The sequence below is a fragment of the Notothenia rossii genome (assembly GCF_949606895.1).
Source record: "Notothenia rossii genome assembly, chromosome: 2".
In the NCBI taxonomy this organism is placed as follows: Eukaryota; Metazoa; Chordata; class Actinopteri; order Perciformes; family Nototheniidae; genus Notothenia; species Notothenia rossii.
In genome coordinates, this window is record NC_136904.1 from 16,893,972 (window position 1) to 16,915,221 (window position 21,250).

The following is a 21,250-nucleotide window of genomic DNA, read 5'->3' on the forward strand; positions in this document are numbered from 1 at the left end:
ATCCATTCTGCCAAGCGACTTTGTTAATTACTTTGAAAAAAGGTTGATGATATTCACTCTTCTTTTTCCGACTCACCATTACTCACCGCTGGGTCACCAATCCCACCGTTCACCCACACACTAACCTCCTTTTCCCCTCTCTCTCCAAGTGAGGTTCTTACCCTCATTACCTCTGCCCGTCCTACCACCTGTCCTCTGGACCCTATCCCCTCAAACCTCCTTCAGACTATCGCTCCTGATATTCTACCGTTTCTCACCCATTTCATCAATACTTCTCTAACTTCTGGTCACTTTCCAAACAGTCTCAAGGAGGCAAGAGTAAACCCTCTCCTAAAGAAACCCACTCTCAACCCGTCTGATGTTATAAACTACAGGCCCGTCTCTCTCCTCCCGTTCCTGTCTAAAACACTTGAATGCGCTGTCTTTAAACAACTCTCCTGTTATCTCCATCAGAACAACCTTCTTGATCCGCACCAGTCTAGTTTCAAGGCAGGTCACTCAACAGAAACTGCCCTCCTCGCTGTCTCTGAGGAACTGCACACTGCTAAAGCAGCCTCCCTCTCCTCTGTCATCATCTATTTGGACCTGTCTGCTGCATTCGACACGGTGAACCATCAGATCCTCCTTCGCACTCTCCAAGAACTTGGAGTTTCAGGCTCTGCACTTTCCCACCTCACTTCATACCTCAAAGACTGCACCTACAAGGTAACTTGGAGAGGGTCCGAGTCCGACCCTTGTCAATTAACTACAGGGGTCCCTCAGGGCTCTGTCCTTGGTCCCCTCCTCTTCTCCTTGTACACAAACTCGCTCGGATCAGTCATTAGCCCGTATGGTTTTTCATACCATTGCTACGCTGAAGACACCCAATTAATTCTGTCTTTTCCCCGCTCAGAGACCCAGGTCGTCGCACGTATCTCTGCTTGTCTAGCAGACATCTCTCCGTGGATGTCTGCTCACCACCTCAAACTCAACCTTGACAAGACTGAACTGCTTTTTCTTACGGGAAAAGAGTGTCCCACTCTTGACCTAACAATCAACATCGTCCCCTCTGTTGTTTCCCCGACTCAGACTGCAAGGAATCTGGGTGTGACCCTAGATAACAACCTGTCCTTCACTGCAAACATCGCTGCTACAACCCGCTGCTGCAGATACTCATTACAACATCAGGAGGATACGTCCCCAGCTGACCCAGAAAACAGCGCAGGTTCTGGTCCAGGCTCTCGTCATCTCACGCCTAGACTACTGCAACTCCCTCCTGGCTGGTCTACCTGCATGTGCCATCCGACCTCTGCAGCTCATCCAGAATGCAGCGGCTCGTCTGGTCTTCAACCTTCCAACATTTTCCCACACCACACCGCTCCTTCCTTCACTGGCTTCCAGTATCTACTTCAAGACACTGGTACTTGCGTACCATGCAGTGAATGGATCTGGCCCTTCCTACATCCACGACATGGTTAAACCATACACCCCAGCACGTGCACTCCGCTCTGCATCAGCCAAACGGCTCGCTGCACCCACACTGCGAGGGGGACCCAAGTTCCCATCAGCAAAAACACGTCTGTTTGCTATCCTGGCTCCAAAATGGTGGAATGAGCTCCCAATTGACATCAGGACAGCAGAAAGAATACACATCTTCCGGCGCAGACTGAAAACCCATCTCTTTCGACTCCACTTCGAGCAATAAAATGACTAACAAAGCACTCATATACTAATAAAGGACTTGCTTATCCAAAGCCAGTTGAGTAGCACTTGAAATGTTTTGGCTCTATGAAACCTGATGTACTATATGATTCTGCTTTCTTCAAGTTTGTATCTTCTTGGTCGAATGCACTTATTGCAAGTTGCTTTGGATAAAAGCGTCAGCTAAATGCAATGTAATGTAAAAATGAGTGTTTCTAGATATCATTTTATAATATGTTTCTTAATGCTTTTAATGTCTTTCATTTTTGTAAAGCACTTTGAATTGCCTTGTGTTGAAAGGTGCTATATAAATAAACTTGCCTTGCCTTACATCTCATAAGATAGATATTTAATCCACAACGTTAGCATTTTAATAAAAAAAATGTAAATCCTGATTTTGACGATTGATAATAGTGTGATTTAAATAAAAATCCTAAATGTATTAGTTGAACTGTAAGATAGTTGCCCAAAGTATGTCCTGATTTTTTCACACCACAATAAATAGTCTTTGGTCCCAGAGGTATCAATTATTTTCTTGTTTAAAACTACTAAGTCCCATTATGTTAGCTTTCATTCAGTAGACACAGCAGCTTCACACTTGCATTAACCCTTATGTTGTGTTCTGGTCTCCCGTGACCCGTTTAAATTATATAACTATGCTCTAGTTTTTTTAATCGGAACAAGGCTTCATGATATCCTCCACAATAGCTATATAAACACTACAAAACAGCTTTTGACCATTTTAGCCAAGTCTGATGGTTTCTAAAAAAAAAAGTGTATAATTTGGTGTTTGGGTCTGGGGAGGTTGTTTTGGGTGACTCGAGGTCAAATTTGGCCCAAGAAGATTCATCTTTGACATTAGACACCCCACCCCCACCCCCTTCATACACTGTTACAATAATCTTTCGCAACATGCACCTGGCCTCCCCTCCCTATGCCCCCCACGGAAACTCGACCTTTCTCAAAGAATATGTACACTAACACTTGAACCTGAACACACATATGCACGTGTGCAATATGTGGTGTAATGTGTTTTGGGCCATAACACTAAATTACAACAGGATTGTAAAGTTATGAATGCATTATAAATTAGTTATGATGTAGTTAAAACAATATTGGATGAGTCTTTTTTTGTGTGTGTTTGGGACTGAGATAAATCATGGGTCAAATTTGACCCGCTAACACCATGAACTGTTAAGGGTTAAGACCCCATTATTGGCTTTTACTGATACTGTTCACACAGTATCGGTGCTACTGAATCAGGGCTAGATAATCCCTTTATTGTTAACCAGTTTCTAAAAGATGTAACTGCCTTTAGTGAAAAAGACCACAAACATTAAACCGTGGGACGTGGATACCATAGGCCTGTTAAACTTAATACTTGGCGTTTAGCTCTATGTCATTCCTCTGTAAAATGGTTAGCTCCATGTTTTTGTTTATCCTGACAACAGACCTTTTGAGCCTTTTAGTGGTTTCTGAGGATTGGGAACCTCCTAGTTATGAAATAGTTGTAGAAGTTGCTGTAACTTAAGCTAAAGCTTACTATTTTTACAGCTGACTGTGAGAGATATTGTTACATTTGTCTTGGATAATATGTCATTTTGAACTTTTACTGGAAATGTTTTTGTTAGTTAAACTCAATATCTCTAATCAATATTATAATTTCAGAAAGTTTTACCTAAAGGAATGTACATTTGATGAAGTAAAGATAACTTCCGTTTTTAAGAGATGAAAATATGTATTTGGACAACAACTACAGCAAAAAGCTATACAAATCTTTGCTTGAACTAAATGTTGTTTACATAAGTATTTATATTAATTTATGTTTTGTCAGTGCATGTTGAAACGCATTTAATTGTATGTTGTTTTAATCAATTCAGCAGCTTTTATATACATAAACCTATGTATCTGTTAAATAAAAAATATTCCTGTTCATTTGTGTTGTTAATTGATTCGTAACAATTTGGCTATATATTTGTGTGCAGTGGTCGAAAGTAACTAAATACATTTACTCAAGTATTGTACTTAAGTACTTCTGTGACATATTTGTACTTTATTTGACTATTTCCATTTAAAGCTACTTTACACTTAGACTTATTTTAGAGGCAAATATTCTACTTTTAGTCCACTACATTTTATTTACCTGTCAGTTTCTTTGTATATAACGCACATGATATGCTGATATAATGCAGTACTGCTCATCTACAGTAACAAGTACTTTTACATTTAATACTTGAGGTACATAGATAATGATACTTCTGTACTTTATATAGTTCTGAAATGGGTCATTGTGAAGACTGAGTCATTTTTGTACTGAAGTAACATTTTGATATAAGGACTTCTACTTGTAATGGAGTACTTTAAGACTATAGTATTTGTACTTTTACTTAAAGATCTCATGTTATACACCTTTTCAGGTTTATTAAAATATTTTTTGGAGACTACTAGAATACATATTAATACAAACATGAACATTTGGTTTTTGCACAATAGGTAACCTTAAGCTAAAGCTTACTATTGTTACAGCTGACTGTGAGAGATGTTGCTACGTTTGTCTTGGATATGTCATTTTGAACTTTTACTGGAAAATGTTTTTGTTAGTTAAACTCAATATTTTCTAATCAATATTATAATTTCAGAAAGTTTTACATGAAGGAATGTACATTTGATGAAGTAACTTCCCTGTTTTTAAGAGATGAAAATATGTATTTGAACAACAACTACAGCAAAAAGCTATACAAATCTTTGCTTGAACTAAATGTTGTTTACATAAGTAAAGATCTCGTTATTCACCTTTTCAGGTTTATTAAAATATTTTTGGAGACTACTAGAATACATGTTAATGTATAAAAACATGAACATTTGTTTTTTGCACAATAGGTAACCTTTAAGTAAAGGATCTGAGTACTTCTCCCAACAGTGTTGATATGATGTTAGCTGTAAACTAAATTACGCAGAAACAAATGGACGAGTATCGCCAAGAACCGTTAAAATAGGTTGCTAGTTAAGCTAGTTAGGTTAGGAGGTGACAGCATGCTATCAGGATTTAATTTAGTAGTGATAGTTAACTTGAATGTTACGCTTTTCTTTCGTCCAGTTATATTTAATTTAACCTCCCTCTGAATCATTGTTATATACACACTTTAAAAAGCGCAGTTTATTTTCAGCCGGCAGCTATTTAATGAACTAATCTAGGAAATTAAAACCAGCACTCTTGCTTTTTGCCAGCTGCTACGTCCTGTTTTGTAGGAGCTCTGGAGGAGAAAGCGCCACATGCTGTCCTTCATCGCCGCCCCCTCCTCCCAAGCCCCGGCTCAGACAAACTAGGATCAACAGCCCCAACACCGTGCACCAGATACATTTAACTTCCTGAATGTAACCTACACGTTTCACCGGACCACCCCTGGGTGTCGGTTGTGTTTTTGGGAGACGCTGACACTGTTTCTCCCTCGGAAACTCAGCATGTCCGTGTTTTTCCGTTAGATTCACCACGGCGTCGCCAGCGAAGCACAAGCAGCAAAACAGTGACAGACTCAAGACATCCTTGTTGCCACAGCAACTAGCAGAAACATGATTTCCGGTTTTAGGAGGGACATTTCAAAATAAAACGTGTGATTTCATTTCGTGTTACAATGAAGGTTTAATTTACAAGGTGGCCACAGGTCTTCAATGATATCCACTTAAACACGGACAGTGGCAGAACTTCAGTGTTAGTATTATTAGATCATCTCAGTGTCTCATTTGACACTGTTGACCACAACTTATTACTAGACCGACTGGAAAACTGGGTGGGACTTTCGACAACAGTTCTAAATTGGTTTGAATCCTACTTAAAGGAATGAAAAAACTTTGTTTCTATAGGTAAATACACATCTGAGTTGACAAATATGAAGTGGGGTTCCTCAAGGCTCCATCTTGGGGCCTCTTCTGTTTAACATCTACATGCTACCACTGGCTCAGATAATGAAAAACAACAAAATAAGTTAACAATAGCTATGCGGGTGACAGCCAGATTTACATAACCATTTCAACAGGAGACTATGCTCCAATTCAAACACTGCGTAAGTGCATTGAACAAATCAATGACTGGATGTGTCAGAACTTTCTCCAATTAAACAAAGATAAAACTGAGGTAATGGTTTTTGGAGTCAAGGCAGAACGTATAACGTTAGCGCTGAGCTTCAGTCTGCAATGTTCAAAACAACAGATAGAGCCAGAAATCTAGGTGTAGTCATGGACTCTGACCTGAATTTCAACAGTCACATTAAAACAATTACTAAATCAGCCTACTATTACCTAAAGAATATATATATGATTAAAAGTATAATGTCACAGCAGGATTTGGAAAAACTTGTCCATGCTTTTATCTTCAGTAGGCTCGACTACTGTAATAGTGTCTTTACAGGTCTCACTAAAAAATGTATTAGAAAGCTGCAGCTAATTCAGAACACCGCTGCTAGAGTCCTCACTGACACTAAGAAAGTGGATCACATCACACCAGTTCTGAAGTCTTTACACTGGCTTCCTGTGTGTCAAATAATTGATTTCAAAATACTGCTGCTGGTTTATAAAGCATTGAATGGTTTAGGCCCAAAATACATTTCTGACCTACTGCTAAATTATGAACCATCCAGAACTCTCAGGAATTCAGGGACTGGTCAGCTTTCTGTCCCCAGAGTCAGAACTAAACATGGAGAAGCAGAGTTCAGTTATTATGCTCTTTTAATGTTTATTTTATTCTCTTTTCTTTTTAATGACTGTTTTTAAATGCCATTTTCTTAATGTCTTTCATTTTTGTAAAGCACTTTGAATTGCCTTGTGTTGAAAGGTGCTCTATACATAAACTTGCCTTATTTCATATCTATTTGATAAAATAATATTTAAAAAAACATGCAGATATGGTCAGGTAATTTATAAAATGTGACTTTTCACAGCAATGGTGGAAATGCACTAATTACACCACTCAACCGCTGTTATATTGTGTTACATGTGGCGTTTTTATGTCATGGCACCTTACACTAGCCTACACTAAAGAGGGGATATAAGTTAGCTCACTCTTACTAAACCACTATAGCAGATAATCATGAACTACTATTATTTAAGTTATCTGCACTTATAATAAATCACATGATGGCTTATTATAACATGTGTTGTTTGGCTACAGTAAATGAATAATTTGTATACAAAATAAATAAATAAAAGCTCTATTGACACCAGACAGAACAATAAAAAGGCATCTAACGTGTCGCTGCTAATTATACAAATATTTGGAAGACATTTTGTTTTTGTTTGTATGGGTATTGATTTTATTTTATAAATTGTATTTTTATATTGTTATTTACAGTGAGCTCTAGCGTATCTTCCATTTTATGTGATGCATTTTATGTTTTCTATTTCATATGATTATGTTACCAAGGGTGTGTCTTTTTTAATGTAATTACACATTAATGATGGCATTCTACCTCTGTTTATTTGGCTTTATTGTAGTTATTAACATCTGCGTATTTATGTTTTCATTTCATCTGCAATTTCGGGTTCACTTGTGCGGCTTTTATGATGAAAACCTCCCACCGGAAGTTGTCTTTGGTAGTTCTTGCCAGTTTGACGGTGGACACAAAAAACTGCGAATCAAGGAGAGGGACAGCGCCCAGAATAACTGTAAACCTCTGCAAACTGTGTGGAGCATCGTGTTGGAAATGAGACCCCGGTCGTTTTCTCCGGTGTGTCGGACATTTAATCAGAGGTAAGAGGATGCTTTTAATCGACAAGGTCACAACAACAAGAAGATTTTTTCTCTACATGGTCATGAGTCCGTCCGACCAAGTTGCTTTCCTGTGATGTTATCGAAATTATATTCACCAAACTGGCTGTAATTGGCTTTAATCCGCGGATTTCCTTACTGCTTTTCCGGTGTTTTGTTGTGTGGACGGACACTTTCAGGCAGGAGGGTATTGGGGGTCCTGGTGTGGACGGGGGTGGACTTTTTTTGTGGCCTGTGATGAGCTCCGTGGGCTGGGGTGGGATATGTGCGGAATACCAAATCTGGACGAAACAGTTTTTCTCCCTAAATTAGCTTTTCTGAGCCCCATCCTGTGCTGTTTCTACTTGGAGTAAAGACCGCGATGGATGAACGTGTTGATCCGCCCCAGTGGCCTGCTACTGCCGCCGGGTAATCCAGTAATCTGGAGTAGAAATGGTTGCTTTTTATTGTAACACCATTACCCCTCATCCTCCTCCTCCTCTTCCTCAAACACACAACAAAGTATGGATGTAACCGGGTCTAATGGGGTGTGAGCTACGTAGTTATTTATATCTGCACTAATGCAACAATTGTTAGTCGATTAGTGGATCAACTAATCGAGGAAATTAATCACTTCCAGTAGTGATTATGTCTAATCTCCAAACGTCACATGCATGACTTTCTTTCACCATTTTGTATGATGACAGGCCAACAATTGGTGGGATTGAATTGTATTGTATCTGCAACTAACAATTGTTTTATATTAGTTGATTTGCTGATTGTTTATTAGATTAATAGTTGGATCTTTTGGCCTATGAAATGTTCGAATATAGTTTAAAACATCCATCCCAGCTCCTCAGAGTCCAAGGATGTATCTGTATATGTCTTGTTGTATTTGTTTATTCTGTGGATGTGATATAAAACAGAGAAAAGCAGGACATCTCTATATTTGAGAGGCTAAAACCATTAGACATTATTGCATAAAAGAATTACTTCAACAATGTATAACATAGGTGAATAGGGGAATATTATAATTTATCAACTAACAAAATAGTTAGCCTTTAATAAAGTCATGAGTTGCAGCCCTTAAAGTAATCAAAGGCATTATTCTTAAACTGCAACTATTATCTGATTTATCTTTCAGACGATCCACAAAATAATAATCTGCAGTTATTTTAATAATCAGTTGATTTTTCAAGCAAAATCAGAAGAAACTTCAGTTTCAACTGTCACATATGGAGTTGTCCTACTTTTCTCTTTTGGTTATGGACTTAATGAAACTGGGAAGGCAGTTACTGTAACAACTGAATCAAATAGATCTAATCATTGGCAGATTATTTGATAATACAAATAATTGTTATTTTCAGCCTGATCTGAGATGGTTGCAGGCCCAGACTTCTTACCGAACAAGACTGCATGCTCTTGTGAATGCAGTGAGAGCACCAAAGGCTTTTTTCAGACAAAACTCCAGTCTTGTGAGGTGATTGGAAACAGTGTCCTCTTTGTTCCCGCCGCTCTGAGGAGAGGATTAATCCAGTTAATGATCTCTAATGTAAGGGGGGGGGGGGGGGCGATAAAAGCACATCTGACCGAGTAGTAATTGACATTCAGAATCATTAATATTACTGAAGCCCGCTGAGCTATTTATGGGTGGGTGGGAGAGTAAAAAATGTGTGTATCACCATTGTGACTTTGCACTTTTAAAGCTGTGCCCACCCCAGGGTGCAAGTCACAGTCCAGCACAAGTCATTAGGCCATTTTTGGTAACAGTGTTTGGTGTTAGGGCTGCATGATATAACTTGAGACACATAGACAGAGAGTGTACCCAGTTCTGCTTTTCTAATATATTCAGTATGGTGCTAAATCAGGATCATAATATTAATCTGAAACTGTAACTAAAAAAAGCTGTGAATGTATTAGTAAACTGAAACCAAGCAAACATCTTTGCCTGGTTAAAGAACGACTAAAACAAAATCAACGTACATTTATTTCAGTTTTGTAACTATTTATTTGCTGTAATAATAAAGACATTAGCTAAAGATTTGATGTAGCTAGCGGATTTGTTCTTTTAGCAAACACACTCTGAAAACTCTCACGTTACATTTGATCAGTTTACATTTACTTTAAACTAGTTAAAAGAAATCCCTTAGTGCATTATAGCAATCTTTCGTGATGTGTTCATCGTGAGAGTTGACATCATCATGCTGATAAAAAAACAACATGTGGTGCAGCTGTAGTTGTTGGTGTGTTGTTTTTTGACGTAAAGGCTCTCTGGTATAGCATCTTTTCTTTGCCTCGTTCTGACCCCTGAGCAACTCCAGTTAATCCTCCCAGTGTGCAGCTGAGATTAGCAGTTTAGCCGAACCCCCGGCATGCTACACCCCGAGCCAACGTCCAGGAGAACGTAGAGTCACAGCAGGGAGTTTACAGCTTACTCTCATGTCAGCAATGTTGTCCCTAACAAGCTTTGATCAAGTAAAAACCATTATCTGTTTGTTTCTTTTGCAACAGGTGGAATATGTAATCCCATATGTTTATAAAATCTCTCTTGATTTTGAGTTTGGTGTAAAACAATGGGCTCTGTCCTGTGCTATGGGCTCATTCACAGATCCCATGTGTTATGGGATGGTTTCCTGCTTGACAGCTTTACTTTTCTTTAAATCTGTAATCTCTTTTGTGACTAGATAAACCCATGCGGGACCCTCTCCTCCTATAGTTCCCCCTGTCTGCTGTTAATCTGCACATTTACTGGTTTATCTTGGAGTAAAAAAAGAGTTTTACACCCTGGCACCAACAGCGGAGGGATAGTTTCTATATTCTCCTTCCAAACTTCTGTGTAGAATTTCCTGTGTAGAGTCAGCCATGAGACTTCCTGTGCGCTGCTGCTGGATGTGGAGGGGGTGGAGAAGTAGGAAAGGAAGGGGAAGAGAAGCAAAAGCAGACTCATGTTGTCCGTGGTGGCCACTGCGGTAGCTGCGTGTGTGTCGTTCGCAGTCTCACACTTTTTAACAAAACAATGTGGCCAAAACCAAGGAAGTGAAAGAGTATGTTTCCAACCCCCCCCCTTTCACAATTTTTCTTTCTGTGACTTCTGTAATTATGAGAGTCCTGGATAATCACAGAGCCGGAGCACTGTCAGGTACAGTGAGGTATGAAGTCAAGTGTGACATTTCTGTCCATAATGTCTCCTTTTTGTGTAATTACAGGACATGTCCTTGGGTTTGTTGAAGCCACAGCGCTACACTCAACTCTCCAAGCATGCTAGAATAGTGACAATCGCTCTCCACTCCGCAGGTGAGCAGAAATCTGTCTGTCTCGCAAAGTGATAAATAAAGCATGATTTTAAAATAAAAAATAGCATTCAAAATAAAATAGACTCACGTAATGTTGCTATTTTTATTTGTTTGGACTTTATGATTAAGGATTAGACTATATAGGATTGTTAGGTTTTTTTTAATCAAAAAGTTAAAATATAAATCCTATAAGTATGATTCTAGTATGTTTAAGTGCCTTTTTAAGAGTTTCAATCATATCTTTAGGATTATGAGGATAACATTTTGTATCACATTTATTTTGGCCTGGATGATATTTCCATTTCTTCCCATGCCAGTTTCCTTGCTGCCTATTTTGAATGTGCTTCTTGAAATAACCCTGAAGGTCTTATCAGAAACGAGCCCATGTTCCTCTCCCTCCCTCAGGCCTGTTTGATCCTAGAGAAACGTGCCTTGTAAGGAAGCAGGATGTTCACAGGCTCCACCAAACAGCCACCCACTAAAATCCCGCAGCCCGAGCGGCTGGACGAGGTCTACGCTGCCTTACGGCGAGGCTTACAGTGAGTAAACACAACGCAGACTCTGTTTGCATTGAGTCCGCGCACGACTGACAGGTGGAGTGAATACGTCTGCTTTTGTAAATGAGGATTAAACAGTAATGTGTTTGTGTTGTTGTTAGGTCGTACCTGCAGGTCCACCAGCTGGAGCTTGACAGCCTGGGTCAGCAGTCACGAGAGAACAAGAGGAACGGTCGTCTGGTGAGAGCTCCTCTAGTCAAACCAGTCACTCCAGCCTGACCTCCTTTCAGTGCCAGGCTGGAAGTCAGCATGTTAATAATCTGACACTTTGTGATGCTAAATGCTTTATTTTGTTTTGCAGGGGTCTTTGTATGAGCTGGACAAGGTGAGTTTCATTCACATTGAAACTGTAAACAGATAAAAGAAAGACGTCCTGTATTATCATTCCTTTCTTTTTTTATAGCAAGTGAAAGCCATCGAGAGGTTTATGCGCCGACTGGAGTTCCACCTCAGCAAGGTATGTATACATAAATACATGATTAGAAAAATAGATCATCTTTTACCTTGATGCTGCACTAATCAACATTTATATTAAAACAATGGATCAAAGGACTGCACGATATTTCCCTCAGGAGTTGATGGAGCTAAAAGAGAATTAATATTGGACTTAAACTCATTAGATGGACACAAATCAATCAATCAATGTTTATTTATATAGCCCAATATCACAAATGTTACATTTGTCTCAGTGGACTTCACAGTTTGTACAGAATATCAGTATGACAACACGACACCCTCTGTCCTTAGACCCTCACATCGTACAAGGAAACACTTCCAGAGAAAACCCCACAGATTAAAGGGGAGAATGGGAGAAACCTCAGGGAGAGCAACAGAGGAGGGATCCCTCTCCCAGGACGGACAGACGTGCAATAGATGCCGTGTGTAAATTGAAAAGATAATACATTTACAACATAGGTAGTCCAAATGTTTGGAAATGCATGTGTCTATAATAATAAGATGAATCCACGAGGATGTCAGCAATCTTGTGGGAGCCATCAGGGAAGTAGTATGGTGAGAGTCAGGCAGGACCGCAGAGATAGGTTCAGCCACGAATCGAAGTCCAGGGCTCAGATCCAGTGCTCAGGATAGAGGATCCAGGACACACGACCACAGCAACAGGATTAGCCTCGACTCAGGATCCCGGCGTATATATGGACACAGAAAAGAGATTTGGGGGAAGCTGGGTTAATCGGAACATGAGATTACACAGGTACAAACAGACAGAAAGACGAAGTAAGGTGCCCCCCCCCCCCCCCCCCCAACAGTCCAAGCCTATAGCAGCTAAACTAACGTGTCTACATACATGCACTCCCTTAGGATAGGTTGAGGGAAAAGGGTAGCAAGTAAGAAGTAGGAAACAGAGGTGGAGAGGCACACGCAGGGAAAAAGGTCCCCACTGGAACCTGAATTTGTCAGAGGTAGGACACAAACACGACTTCAAATTAATGCTAATGTTTCATTTATAATGGGATATTGTGTGCTGTTAAAAGCTGCCATTGTTATTTCCAAAAAATATATAGTTTTGCACATCTGATCTTTTTCATTAAATGAAAAAATGAATTAATAAAACTACCACTATTTCAATAAATATTGTCAAAAGGCTTTCTTATAATTTGTTCTGTAATTTTAAAGTTTATTTTCATCCTCAAGTATTGAGTTACACGGCCCACTATTCTTGACATTGAGAATAAAGAACAGTGCAATCATCCATTGTTTCCTCATGCCTATTGAAAGTAGTATGTAATGTCTTGTTTTTGCATCGTGTCTTGTGTGTTCTCTGTTAAGCTCTATACAAAGAAACGATATTATTATATATGCTTCTGCAGGTAGAGGAGCTGTACGATGCTTATTGTATACAGCGACGACTGCGTGACGGAGCGAGTAAGATGGTGGCGGCCTTTAATGTGGCCGTCGGCAGCCGGGAGGCCAGAGAGAGCCTGAGTGAGGCCAACAAGGGCTACAGGGAGTGCACCGAGGTGAGCGGATGTTTCTTTCATTTTGGTGGCAAATGGCAGCTTTTTGACCTCCTCCTAATTCCTTCCTTTTAATATACATTCACAATTTTTTTCTCATTTATTATGTTGTTTATTCTGTATATACAACATTTATTTCATGTCAGTCGGTTCCAAGGGTGTAACTTTGGTTTGAGAAGTGGGGGGGGGGACACAAAACAGGGTGTCCTCCGCAATGAAACATTGTTCTCGATTTAATTCCATGTCCTGCCTTTCTACACATATAGGGACTATGGTGTTAACTAATCCAAGACAAATGTGTAGTGTATATAATGAGTGTGCAAACTTATCTATCCATGAACCTGTTTTATTTGGGATGACCTCACATCCTATAGGGGGGTCCGGGGCCATGCACCCCCGGTAAGATTTTTTTCTTTAAATTGAAGTTAAATGCATCAATCTGGTGCACAAATTAAGAGATTTATGGATACAGCTCTCAACACTCATATGAAACAGACCTGTATATATTTCAATACTCCAAAAACCATTAGAATATGCTCACAACCAATAACACATCATTGATATACTCCTCTCTCCTATCTTTATCTTACCTAGTCTGCATTCTTTCTTTTTATTTATTCATATTTTACTAATCACTCCCCTTTCAAACTGTGTTTTTAATTCTTTACTGACATTGGAATTATTGTTTTACTTATTTTTAACAACTATAAATAGATGGACATATTTGTTTAGACCAAACCGTTTGAGACCCACTGAGATAACTTAGACTAAAGTTTACAATATAATCACTCAGCGAGTCCTTTACCTCCCTGAGCTGATGTTATCTCAGCCTCTCAGTCCGACAGGAGAGGACTCTCCCTCTCCTTATTGTTGAAACAGCTTCTAATCTCTGTTAGCTCCGAGCTAGCACCAGATGCTAAAAACAACCCCCGTAAGTCTCTCTGTCTCTCTCTGCCTCTCTCTGTCTCTCTCTGTCTCTCTCTCTTTCACACAAAATGCGCTCCTGCCACGCACACACAGACGTTCCTCCATGACCACTTTTAGTTGTGAAAAAAAAAAAAAACTCATTTGAAAAGTGGGGGGGACACAAAAAGGATTTTGAAAAGTGGAGGGGACATGTCCCCAGTGGAAATTACGCCCATGGTCGGTTCTGGGATCCCTCCTTTTGTTGCTCTCCCTGGGGTTTCTTAAATGTTCCCATTGATTGTGGGTTGTTGTGGGGGGGTTTTCCTTACCTCTGCGAGGGTGTTGTATGCTGTACAGTCTGTAAAGACAAATGTGTAATCTTTGACATCGGGCTATATAAATCACAGGTGACTGATGTGTGCTGTAAATTCAAATCTCTGTTAAATTATTCAAACCGATGCCTCCATCTGTCCCTGCAGCACATGTGCTCCCTTGAGAGTGAATTAGAAAGCCAGATGGGAGAATTTCATGTCAAGATGAAGGGTGAGTCACTTTCTACCACTTCCTATTTGCATCCGCTCTGCCTTCGCACAGTTCTCATTTTTCTATTCCTTTCACATGTTTCAGGCCTCGCTGGCTTCGCACGGCTCTGTTCTGGTGACCAGTATGAGGTAAGAATCATAAACATAAGGATGTAGCTACAAATTGTGACACAGTCTGTGTTTGCTGAATCACATTCACTGTTTTTGGTTCCGTCAGGTCCTTATGCGCTATGGGCGTCAGCGCTGGAGGCTACGAGGCCGCATGGAAGTCAGCAACAAGCAGATATGGGACGGGGAAGAGAACATCTTCCTGCCTCTCGTCACAGAACTGCTGTCAATCAAGGTAAGGATTGCAGATTTAAAAAGGCATGGCTAGCAAAGTTATTCTTAATGTTTGTCATGGTAAACAATTCCAATGAAAACATTCAAAGCCACAAATTCAAAGTGTTATTTTTAAAGAGGCTAAATATTTACGTAAAACTGATGTGTTGCTTTTAGCAAATGCGACTCAAACAGCAGTAACTTTATTGCATTTAGTGTGGATTTTTGTTCAGCTGTGCATAATACGCATTTGTTTCTTTAGTGTGAATTTAATCAGCAATCTTGGAGGATTTGATGTATCATTAAAAAAGGCCTTTGCTAAAAAGTGGCTACACGAGACAACAACATCCTACTGTGACTGTTTTATTACACGTTTGCATTTTATCTCTTGCGAATGCATATGAGCTTTAAAAAAAAAAAAAAAGTTTTGTTTATTTGCTTGGCACAGAGTTAAGCTTTTCTGAAATAATCTCAAATTCAACGTAAAAATCCCGTGGATTAACTTCGTCATTCCTTGGAAGTTCTCGCTGAGGTTTTCCTGTTTGGTTTATCCAGGTGACGGAGCTGAAGAGCCTGGCCAATCACGTGGTGGTGGGCAGCGTGTCCTGCGAGATGCTCGACCTCTTCTGCCCGCTGCCCCAGACGCTCGCCGTGGACATCAACGACCTCGGGACGGTGAAGCTGAACCTGGAGGTCACCTGGAGGTAATTAGACGTCCAATTGGCCCTTTTTATTATTATAGTTCAACGCTTTTACCATGTTTGTTCAGGTGAGTTTTGTTCAGTTTCTCACCCTTTGTCCTGCTTTTTCCTTTGTCTTTTAGTCCGTTTGATAAGGACGACCAGACGTCCTCCACCAATACAGTCACCAAGCGGCTGCTGTCCAATCAGAGCCCTCCTGACACGCCCTCTATGCGGGAGCAGGTGTTTTATGTGAGTAACATTAACTTTATTCACCTTAACTTTATTACTTTTTTTCTCTTAATGGCCAATCCTGGCCCCTGTCGTAAACCTTTAATTACTAGTAGTTGAAAGTAACTAAGTACATTTATTCAAGTACTGTAATCTAGTTACATTTTGAGGTACTTGTACTCTGAGTATCCCTATTTATTGACACTTAACACCGCTGCTAAAATGTTTTACCGAAACCACTTGACACGCTTATATAATATTATGCAGTACTGCTTATACAGTGCAATAATATTACACAGCTTTGATGCTTAAGGTGCATTTTGCTTATAATACTTTTACTTAAGTAATATTTTGAAGTCTGGACTTTTACCTCTAATGGAGTCTTTTTAGAGTTTTACTACTTCTACTTGAGGTAATGATGTGAATACTTCTTCCACCACTGTTTGCTGCTTTTCATTTTTACATCATATATAGACATTGTATATGTAATCCTCCTGATGGCCATTATTACTGTCATTTCATTGGCTTGTTCTATTTCAGCTACTCCCCCACTGTTTTGTGTGTAGCGGTAGCTCTGATGTGTGTGAGCGTGTTCGCAGAGCGCTGTGTGTGAGGACATGTGGCTGTGGGAGTGGCCTAGCTAATGGGCGGAGAATGAATGATAGCGGTAGCGCGGCGTGTGACAGCAGCATGTGTGAGCAGAGCTGTGGCCCTTGTAGCTGTTTAATAGTGGTTGAGTAGAGCTCCAATATGTCCCTCCTCTTCCTCACCTCGCTGAAGAGCGCGCCTCAGGGCAGGCCCAGGCCGAGCCGCTCGCTGGTGGAGGCGCTTCACGAAGTCATGGCGGACAGGACGGCGTCCTTACGTTGTGAATTGAGCCGCACTACACCCAGATTCACCTCAGTACAGTCGGTGTGTTGGGACGTAGTTGTAGTTTAGTTCATAGTGAACAAACCGATTGATGATATACATTAGAAAAAAATGATATTTTTAAAATCAAAATTGAAAAAGACAATCAGACATTTTGTCAGATGCAACGTGATTATATTGTAGTTGATTTTGATTATTTAATTCAAAACCAGATCATGTGTTCTGTGTATATGATTATTTTTTGATTTGTAGCGCTTGCTTAATTGATCAGGGCATTTGTCAATTAATCGAGTGACTACTTACATTTTTAAGGGGGGGAATTCAAGAAAACTTTGATGATCTTGATTTAGTGTTTAAAATATTAACAATCACAGCTTTACCCAAATTGATTATTAACAGTGCCCACATATTGCATTAAGTACAGGAGCTAAACATTTTTATATTTGTAGTTTATAGTATGAGGGAGAAAGAAGCCAGATCTAAGATTCAAGCAGCAAATGTTTGATGTGTTCAATTGATAAATCAAATCAATGAATTATGTCTGTAATTCCCTTTTTTAGTCAAAAACATGTTTTATGTCCCACTCGTCTTTTTTGTCCCACATGACACTTGATATTTCCCTTTAGTTCCACTTCGTATTGTTATCCTTGCCCATTACTAGCGTCTCTGATCAACAGTTTGAGAACTGGATCAAGGAATCTGTGTGTTTCATTGATCAAATGCACTGCATTTAACATCTGAAAGGATTTGTCAATTAATCGATTGAACAAAACACCATCTTTTTGATAATCGATTGAGTGATTTTAAAGCAAAATCGGAAGTTTTTCTCCTGAGAGATGTTCTACTTTTCTCTGCTTTATATCATACACATAGACTAGAGACAGATAGGAAAAGCAATGGCATGAAATCAATAACAGCCTCACATTTAAGAAGCTGGAATAGTGAAGCTTTGACAAACTTCCCCTTGGACTCTGAGACATTTTTCACAATTTTCTTATATTTTATGAACCAACCATTAACCCATAAATAATCTGCAGATGAGTCAATAATGAAAATAATCTTTAATTGCAACCCTAACGCAATTACATTTATCGTGATGTAATTTGATAACCAACATGCACTTAAAACCTGTGATCCTGAAGTATGTCGACATACCTTTGGGCCTTTAGTTAATATCCTCCGTGTTTCCTGTCTAGTCTCTGCTGAGGCGGCAGGGGGAAGTGGAGAACGGCACCGTCTGGTCCAACTCGTCTGAGTCCTCCGACGACTCGTCCAGCCCGGCGCTCGCTCACCACGCTCAGAAGCTCACGGCCTCCAACATGCTGCAAACCACGCTCACCTCTCAGCTGTCCTTCACGCCACACAAGTCCAGCGCCTCAACGCCGTCGCTCTCCTCCAATCAGGAGGAGGACGAGACCGAAGCCGGGGAGGTTTTCTCTCAGACGGACGCGGTGCCAAACGGCCACCTGCAGACTTCCTGCTCTCACAGCGATGACTGCACCGCGGCCGATCGAGCATCTCTCCAGTCAGCGGACCTCTCTGAAACCTCGGCAGACCTGAGCTGCTCCTGCCCCGACGTGTCCTCTGCACACGCTGTGTCCACTCAGGATTTGTCTGAAAGTGGCGTCCCAGATGTGTGTATTTCAGCAGAGGAGGTAAAACACTCTGAGGACTTGCCAGTGCAGGCTGGACAGACTGAAGCAGAAACAAAGGACAGCACCACTGAAGCAGCAGAGGACGAAGCACCAGAGAAACACAGTCAGTCCGTCCAGGAGTCCAAACCAACGGTGAGCTTCATTCACTTCATTGTGTTTGTGAAGTTTATTCTGTTGATGGTGATTTTTAATCAATCAATCATACTTTATTTGTATAGCAGTTGTCGTACACGAAGGGTAACACAGAGTGCTTCGCAAAACAAAACAAAAAACTTAACATATAACTAAATAAAAAACACCTTATACCTTAACTTTAAACACGGCTTTGGTTTCTCCGTAGGTTCCTTTTCCAGTTTCTTCTAGTTTCAATCTAGAAGTCGAGACGGCCCTCGAAAGTTTCGACTTTCTCAACTGCTCTGACCTCGAGGAAGATGAGGAGGAAGAGGGAAAGGAGGGAGGAAATAAAGAGGCAGTAGAAGAGAAAAAGGAGGAGGATGCTGCGCAACCTGAAGAGAACCAAATCAAAATGGAGGAAGAGAAAGTGGAGGAAGAAGAAGAAGAAAAGGAAGAGAGATTTCCCTCTGGAGGAAGGTCAGTGTTAGTGATCATTGCCTGCTGCTCGAGCCTGTCAAGGATTTGGCACAAAAAAAGAAATCTATTTTCCTTCTATCCTGAATCTTGGGTTTGAAAAGTTCCCTCAGTGTCTGTTATGGTGTTTCATTTTGACTCACCATGTATGTCCCTGTTGTCTCTCTGCAGCGATGACGAGGAGGCTGACGGTCTGCAGATCCTTATGGAAGCTCCCGAAGGATTCAGGAACTCAGATGAAGATCGTTTCTCTGAATCACAGGTAATCAAACTGTCCGGTTAATGTCTTTTTTTTATTAAAGTGTTTAGTATGTTCATATATTAATTTATCATAACTAACTTCAAAAGTCTCTAAAAGTCGCCATCATTGCCCGTATGATTATTTCTATTTAGGAGTTTTCAACTGGGATTCATTTGCATAAAGTGTAGTGGTTGCGTTGCAGGCACAAGAGAGAGGAGAGACACTGGGGTTACAAAACTCTGAGCAGCATAAAGAACGAGTTATCATATTAAAAAGAAATCCCTGATGATCTCATTAAGTGGAAGAATGCGTAACTAATAGATGGCTCTGAGGAAAACGGCTCCAACAATGATACCACTGTGAAACATGTCTGACGAACTTCAAAGAGAAAAACATGATTTTTTTTTTTTTTTTTAAAGGAATCGAGCGTGGAGGACGTGCAGGATCTGTGTCAGATAGAGATGCCCGACGAGAAGGAAGATGACGGCGAGAAAAAGGGAGAAAACCTACCCGGTGAGAGGAGTTTGTAAACAGAGGCTGCAGCTGGTCATGTGACCACAGCACTGCAGGCGAGAGAGAGATGTGTTCATTTCCCTCCTGTGTTCGATCGTTCAGGAGAGCACGTGTCACATGGCCAGGAGGAGCGTCCCTCCTCTCCCAAACAATTGGCTACTACTGTCTTCTAAGGACACGGAGGAGCCTCAGCTAAACCATTTCTCCCACTCTGATCTCCTCATGCCATCTCCCCATCACGCCGCGGATCGGAGGCCTTGAGGATGTTCCACTTTCTGCTCAGACAAACAAGCTCGTCCTCTCGGGCCGAGTTTGTGCACATATTTGCCTTGTTCTGACCAAGAACGATAAGCCTCCAGGTTTCTGCGTTTGGAAGTCCCTCTTCAAACGTCCTTTCCCTTCAACATGTTCTTCATCACGTTGCCTGAGTGAAAGCGGGATACCACTTAGTTTACACTTTAATAAACTGTTCCTTTCATGTGAAAATGTAATGTCCAAAACATTTCAGGAACAGCTTTAAGCGGCCTTGTTTTTTCGGCTTTATTACAGTGCATATTTTGAAGTAATCTAATATTTTTTTTTAATGGTTTTTAAGTTCAAGTTAATAGAGTTGTTTCAATCAACAGAGTAACAATCAATCACTTACTGAGTTGCATTCAAAACTGTCAGTATTTGTGGATGTTAAACTACTTTTTAAGGTTATGATTTTCAGTGTTAAATCGGTGTAAAGCCCAGAGCTCTTTCCACTATGTGAGCATGTGATGTCTAAAGATTTACATTTTGTGCTGTGGACGCAATTTCATTTACAAAGCGGGATCTTTTAATTTACGTATCATCGAGAGCTAATTACTTAAAAGTACACGAGAGCAGAATTTACATTGAACCCAGGAAGAGAAGTAATATAAGGACTGGATAAAAACACTTTGAGTTTCAGCTCAAAGCTCATCTGGTCCAACATGAAATCAACCTGCAGTGTAAACTATATTTAAACCTGCATGTGAAGCTGCCTCACACTGCCAGCATGTCTGTATAGAAGCGTGTGTGCGCCGGCTCCACTGCAGGCAGCCATCAGGTCTGCAGCTGTGTACAGAAGCCGCCTCATGGGGGCGCTATAGTCCTTCAGCATCATGCTTTACGTTGTTCTACAAAAGCCTCGACATTCAGAAAGTGCCTCAAGTGACAGAGATGTAAGGTTTTAAAATGCCACGACAGGAGAGATCAGGCTAAAGATAACAGTGTTTATTTTCTGAATTACTTTAAGAGTGTGCACAATAAGAGATATTTACTGTTTCATATAAAGAATTGTATATGTCTTGAAATGTTAAAATGTTTATGTTCAGAAATGTTTAAACTTTATAAAGGTTTCTTTAAAATGACTAGGTCTGCTGTTGTGTTGAATGCCTGTTTATGTCTGGGTTAGTACAGAAAACATCACAACAACAAAAGTAAAAAAACAAACA

The 21,250-nt window shown here is 40.3% G+C and overlaps 1 protein-coding gene across 2 annotated transcripts; it reads left to right on the forward strand.

Annotated features, from left to right (window-relative positions):
* The first annotated feature begins 7,275 nt into the window (after positions 1-7,275).
* LOC307029917 (rho family-interacting cell polarization regulator 1-like) lies at positions 7,276-21,166 on the forward strand. 2 transcript variants are annotated; one of them, XM_079666066.1, is made up of 16 exons: positions 7,276-7,423; positions 10,627-10,714; positions 11,119-11,252; positions 11,372-11,450; positions 11,572-11,595; positions 11,674-11,727; positions 13,097-13,246; positions 14,629-14,692; positions 14,777-14,820; positions 14,909-15,034; positions 15,568-15,716; positions 15,836-15,944; positions 17,990-18,580; positions 18,789-19,039; positions 19,208-19,298; positions 19,697-21,166. In XM_079666066.1, exons 3-16 carry the CDS (start codon positions 11,161-11,163, stop codon positions 19,805-19,807), a joined length of 1,935 nt encoding a protein of 644 aa, XP_079522192.1. In that variant the 5' UTR covers positions 7,276-7,423; positions 10,627-10,714; positions 11,119-11,160; the 3' UTR covers positions 19,808-21,166. The 2 variants fall into 2 exon arrangements, with proteins under 2 accessions (XP_079522192.1, XP_079522193.1); XM_079666067.1 differs by lacking the exon at positions 7,276-7,423 and adding an exon at positions 8,526-8,900.
* Positions 21,167-21,250: the final 84 nt, after the last annotated feature.

Coding starts and splice junctions, on each gene's coding strand:
- LOC307029917 (XM_079666066.1), top strand. CDS start 11,161: ATGTTCACAGGCTCCACCAAACAGCCACCCACTAAAATCCCGCAGCCC. Junction 11,253..11,371: donor GCCTTACGGCGAGGCTTACA/GTGAGTAAACAC, acceptor TGTTGTTGTTAG/GTCGTACCTGCAGGTCCACC. Junction 13,247..14,628: donor GCTACAGGGAGTGCACCGAG/GTGAGCGGATGT, acceptor CTGTCCCTGCAG/CACATGTGCTCCCTTGAGAG.